The sequence below is a fragment of the Hylobates moloch genome, unplaced genomic scaffold, assembly GCF_009828535.3.
Source record: "Hylobates moloch isolate HMO894 unplaced genomic scaffold, HMol_V3 SCAFFOLD_16, whole genome shotgun sequence".
Lineage (NCBI taxonomy): Eukaryota > Metazoa > Chordata > Mammalia > Primates > Hylobatidae > Hylobates > Hylobates moloch.
This window is the reverse complement of record NW_026652291.1, coordinates 6,651,552-6,657,517: the sequence shown is the minus strand read 5'-3', so window position 1 is coordinate 6,657,517 and position 5,966 is coordinate 6,651,552. Positions and strand designations below refer to the sequence as shown.

Genomic DNA, 5,966 nt, shown 5'->3' with positions numbered 1-5,966 from the left:
AGCTCTGATATGGTTTGGCCGTGTCCCCACCCAAATCTCATCTTGAATTGTTAGCTCCTGTAATTCCCACGTGTTGTGGGAGGGATCTGGTGGAAGATAATTTTATCATGGGGTGTTTTCCCCCATACTGTCCTCATGACAGTGAATAAGTCAAACAAGATCTGATGGTTTTATAAGGGGAAACCCCTTTCATTTGGTTTTTCTTCTTTCTTGTCTCCCATCATGTAAGATGTGCCTTTGACCTTCTGCCATGATTGTGAGGCCTCCCCAGCCACGTGAAACCTTGAGTCCATTAAACCTCTTTTTCGCTCTTTTTCTTCAGTGAGGCGGCCGAGCTGGAGACGCAAACATGCAGATCTTTGTGAAGACCCTCACAGGCAAAACCATCACCCTTGAGGTCAAGCCCAGTGACACCATTGAGAATGTCAAAGCCAAAATTCAAGACAAGGAGGGTATCCCACCTTACCAGCAGCGTCTGATATTTGCCGGCAAACAGCTGGAGGATGGCCGCACTCTCTCAGACTACAACATCCAGAAAGAGTCCACCCTACACCTGGTGTTGCGCCTGCGAGGTGGCATTATTGAGCCTTCCCTCCGCCAGCTTGCCCAGAAATACAACTGCGACAAGATGATCTGCCGCAAGTGCTATGCTCGCCTTCATCCTCGTGCTGTCAACTGCTGCAAGAAGAAGTGTGGCCACACCAACAACCTGCGTCCCAAGAAGAAGGTCAAATAAGGTTGTTCTTTCCTTGAAGGGCAGCCTCCTGCCCAGGCCCCGTGGCCCTGGAGCCTCAATAAAGTGTCCCTTTCATTGACTAGAGCAGCAAAAAAAAAAAAAAAACCTCTTTTCCTTTATAAATTACCCAGTCTGGGGTATGTCTTTATCAGCAGCATGAAAACGGACTAACACAAGCTCTCAAGAACCACGCCTGTGATGGAGCAAGGGGAGGACAGGGCAGAGGGAGAAGCTGGACTGGGATCCAGTTGCAGTAAAGGCCTCAGCCAACCCCATGGGGAACTCTCAATATGGCTTCACCCATCAGAGCTGTCCTGGATTGAGACAAGGGGGCCAGGCCTTTATGTTCCCACATGGCGCAGTTAGTAGAGATGGGATACACCCAGGGAGAGGGAGAAACTTGGGGCTAAGCAGCTTCCTTCAGCCAAGAGCAATTTCCAGAAAGGGATACAGCTCTGAGCCAGCCCTGGCCAACAACCTCAGCAGCTGGGAAGTGAGTTCCTGGGCCCTAACAGAGTACACACGCCATGCATAACAGCATCCACTACAATGTCCACCTTCCCCAGGAGATGAGACAAAATTCATTCCATGGACACACGAATGAGTACATGATTACAAGCCCTGTGAGGTGCTCAAAGGATTAGGCACCACTGAGGGTCTCTGCCTTCATCTGGAGGGTTAGGGAAGGCTTCTTCAGGGATGAGAATTTGAGCTGAGGGATGAGCAGGCCAAAGCTGGGTGAACATAAAAGGGGATGAAGCCATCCAGCAGAGGACCTGAAAAGTATGAGCAAGAGCCAAGACACAGGAGGGTTCGAGGTGCTCTTGAAGAACTGAAAAAAAAGGGGATGGTGGCTGGAGGAGGAGCAAGGAAAACCCTGGCCTGAGATGAAACCAAAAGGAAAACCAAAACCAGGCCTGGTTTGATGAAGCCAGACAAAATCAAAAAAGGAAACCAGGCCTGGAAAGTCACGGGGAGGGATTTTGGTCTTTAAGGAGCTACTGAGGATGAATTTAAGGCTTGGAGAGGCACAGCAGCAAAAAGACATGGCACACACCTATTGGGAGTCTCCTGAGGATCATCCCCTGCTGATGGCAACCCTTGGCAATGCAAATCCTTGGTGTGGTCATGCTGAGGTCAGGCTTGAGCTGTGGCTAAGATGGGCCACATCTAGGTGGAAGGGGCCACCGGGGGATAGGCACAGGACAGTGAGAGGGAGAAACATGCAGGACCAAGTCCCAGCAAGTGGATTCTGTAGAGGACAGAGAACAAGGCTGGCTGGCCAGGACCAGATCACAGGGTGCACCATTCACCAGGCTAAGGAGAGTGTCCCTTGTCAGGTAGGAGATGAGAGCTAGCAGCCTTGGGATGACGCAGTGTGGGATTAAAGATGGTAACTGCAGGCAACGTAGTGGAGTCTTGTGCTCGACAGAATAATAGCACCCAAAAATGTCCACATCCTAGTCCCAGGACCTGTGAATATGTCACTTTACATGGCAAAGGGACTTTGCTAGCATGATTAAATTAAGGACTTTGAGATGGGCAGGTGATCCTGGATTATCCAAGCCGGCCCAGTGTCATCACAAGGTCCTGATAAAAGAGAGGCAGGAGGGGCAGGATTAGGAGATTCAAGGTTGCCAGGTGGCTGGCTTTGAAGATGGGGGCTGGAACAAAGAGCCAAAAATTACAAGCAGCTTCTGGAAGATGGAAGAGTCAAGGAAATAAGTTCTGCCCTAGAACCTCCAAGAGGAAGGTGGCCCCGCTGAGTCCTTGATTTGAGCCCAATAGGACCCATTTCAAACCCCTATTTCTGGGGTGAGATTAAGGAATGGTGGACATAAGGATATGGACAGTGGAGAAGGAGCAGGAACCATACACGAAAGAGGGCCTGGGAGATAGAAGCCACGGGACTGAGGGGCACCACCAGTCATGAGCAGTGAGAAAGAGTGGGAGCCTGCGTGATTTCTATGGGGCAACATTCACAGAGAGGAAAGAGAAGAAGAGACAGGAACTAGAGGAGAGTCTGGTGTCTGCACTCTGTTGCTGTTCCTTTAGAGGGGAGCCAACCAAGCTCACCTCTGGGAGAGTCTGAAAGTTTCTGGCATGGCTAGGCCTGCATGGCTCATTCAATACTCTACATTTGCCATGTATCTGAGACTACGTGGATTCAGAAGCAAAAGGAGAAGATTATAACTCCCAACACAAAACTTCATCCATAGGCTGCAAGCTGGAGAAGTGTGGGCCTCCAGGATATCAGCTGCCTGGTGCTGGGGACAGTCACCTGTCCTAGTGTGGGGCAGGGAAGTAAGAAGCGATGGAGGGCGGAACCGCTTGCTCTATGACTCAGCCCTGTGAAGGTGCCAGCAAGGGAAAGGTTGGGAGGCAAAGAGATGAAGTCTATACCTAGGATGCCAACTGCTCTGGCCAGTCCCCTAAAATGTGTATTCCTGCTTGATCACCTCCAGTGTCAGGGAATGGCCTCCCTCGGACATGATTGGCACAGTAGGCTTGGCTGATGTCAACGATCTTCCTTAGCCTGTGCCAAAGTCGGCTTCCCTATTGATGTCTTCTTGTTTTGCTTTCAGGCCCTACTGAGTGCCTTCACTCCTTTTCTCAGTTAGCCCCTGAAATCTGAGGGCAATGGCATGTGTTCCTCTAGGGGCAGCATGCTCCGTCCTTCCACAGCTCAATTCTGCCCCTCCTCAGTATCCGATGAGATGGAAGTCTCCCCTCCCCCACTCCTCATCACCTTCTTATAAAATGTCCTGCGATTTGCTGCTTTTTGGGGAGGGAGAGCCCACTGCCCACTCTGAAGTGATCACAATGCCTGCAGCATAAGGGAGCAATGCAGAAATGATCAGTGCGCCCATCTCCCCATCCTAAACCTGAGCCCATTGTAATGCAACCTCAGATCTCGATCACTTTATATAAGCCACCACAGCATCTGTTGACTTGTGTTGAGTACGAGTCCCAAGGCATTTGATTCATGCATTTCTACAAAGCTGAATTTACCCTACCCTGATCTTCCTTGTGCTCCTGTTCTTTGACCCTACACGTAGGAGGTTGCATGAATGTAGCTCCAGGGCCCAAAAGGTTTTGTGGTCATGGGTCATTGCTCTGTCTTCTCCATCGGGCTGGAGCTCCTCTAGGAAGTGACTCAGTCTTATGAATGTCTGTAATGCTAGAATCTGCCATAAAAAATTAGGGGCTGAGAAAAGAGAGAAAAGGGAAGAAGGAAGGAGGGATGACAGGAAGGGCAGCAAATGTGAAAGGAATAGAGGAGGGGACCACAGGAATGTGCCACACCTGAGTAGGTGCAGGTAAGCCTGAGACAGGAAGGGAGGAAGCCGAGGTGGCAGGGGCCTCTGCAGAAACAGGTGTGGCTGAGTGTTAGGCGGGCTTGGAACATGGGGAGATGAGTAGAGCCGGGGCAGAAGACAGATACTGGGCCACACTGGACCACGCTCAGGCACCACTCAAGGCAGTGTTGTCTGTCTGGTCTGTCCAATCTCATGGGAATGTACCTCAGCCTCTCTCTGAGGCGGCGCATATTGGCTCACTGGGCTGCAAAAAGTACAGGTCCAGCCCCTGGAAAGTGAGGCCAAAGCTGGAATCAGAATTGCCATGGAGCCTGGAGCACTCCTGGGCTGAGTCCTACCCATCCCGCCCCTCCAAAGAAAAGCCATGAGGCTGGGCAATAAGGCTGGAACACAGCAAAGAGGGGAAGAAAAAGGGAAACCTAAGGACGTGGAGAACTCGATGAGATGATCTTGTAGAGCACTCAGCACAGGGCCCAGCACTGCGTAAATGCTCTTTAAACCCTGACGATGGCAGAGGTGGTGGTTAGAATGAGAGAAATCAAGAAGAAAACTAGTATAGATTGAGTGTCTACTGTATGCACTTGGCATCTACTAGCTGCCTTCACCACTGGAATTTCCATTAACCCTGCTCGGCAATTTTATGGGACGGGTAATCTTATCCCTGTTTTACAGATGAGAAAGCCGAAGTCCAAAGTGTGGAGCTCTCTGCACAGTTTAAAATGGGCGGGACAGGAGTCAAATCCTGGTCTTTGTGACTCTGCAGCTCCTGTTTTCTACTGTGGAGGGAGACAGTGGAGGAGAAACAGGAAGAGATGAATAGCATCGGAAAACTTCTTTGTAGGGGTGGTGCTTTTCTAGCCCACAAGGGGCCAAACCCGGAGCGAGACACAGAAAACCAAATATGGGCTCTGACCCCAGGGAGTTCACAAAGGTGCATTGGGAGGCAGGAGGTGGTATGAACAATGATCGTACTAAAGCAGAACGAGCCACTATAGGGAATGCACAGTGTTCTTGAGGGCACAGAGGAGACAGGGTGAGGGAAGGCTTCCTGGAGGAGGTGACATTTGAGCTAAGCCATGTGAGTAAGCATCCATCTTCCCAGAAGATCAAGGCATATTTGGTTCAGGGCAACATGGGAATATTGGCAGTGCCTGACACCTTTTCCTGCCCTGCCCTGCCCTGCCCCTTATTCACCCACTTTCCACAGCAGAGTCCAAACCAACAGTAGACGCCACAGTTGCTCTAAAGCCATCCTACTAACATCTTCCTCTGTCTTTGTCCTTCCTTCTGTCCGCGGAACTTTGAAGACTCCACCAGCCCTAACACAAGACATCCAGTCTCAGACTAGGAAAAAAGCTGTTTCAGCCAAGCCAGCTACAGACAAAGCCTCTCCCCTGGAAGAGAGAGAAGGTTCCCAGGTTTGGGGCAGGGGGTATAAATCGATCCACAGCATACAACAGGAAATAGAATAGTACCTCACCCAAACCAGTTATGTAATGTTTAAAAGGCAACCCTCAAATGGGAAGAGCATTTATCTCTTATGAACATTTTCCATGTTTAGTGGTAACTGAAGTTTCTCGTCGGAGGCTCATGCTAAAAGCGCCGGCGTATTGTGATCTTCCCCACCCTTTCGAATGCAATTAGAGAATTTAATCAAACTCCACTGCAAGTGCAGTGCCAGCCAGGCTATTTTTGCATTTTTCAATCTAGAATCATTTGGGGACTTTTTAATTGTTAGTTGGGTTTATTTATTGAACTCGGGCTTAAAAGAAAAATAAACAGCAAGAAGGCAAGAAGTAGCTGGAAATGCAAGATGAACCCAATCCTTGTGATTTAATAAAGTCTGTCCTTGTTAGCTCCAGCAAATGCTAAATTCCAATGAATTCAAATTTCAACCGGGTCTCTAAACA

General features: G+C 49.7%; 1 protein-coding gene across 1 annotated transcript; it reads left to right on the top strand.

Annotated features, from left to right (window-relative positions):
* Nucleotides 1-316: 316 nt before the first annotated feature.
* Nucleotides 317-820, top strand: LOC116484892 (ubiquitin-ribosomal protein eL40 fusion protein-like). The gene has a single exon (XM_032753729.2). The coding sequence runs from the start codon at nucleotides 350-352 to the stop codon at nucleotides 734-736; it is 387 nt and encodes a 128-aa protein (XP_032609620.1). The 5' UTR covers nucleotides 317-349; the 3' UTR covers nucleotides 737-820.
* Nucleotides 821-5,966: the final 5,146 nt, after the last annotated feature.

What these genes read in the sequence shown, in the direction of transcription:
- LOC116484892 (XM_032753729.2), top strand. Translation starts at nt 350, where the DNA reads ATGCAGATCTTTGTGAAGACCCTCACAGGCAAAACCATCACCCTTGAG.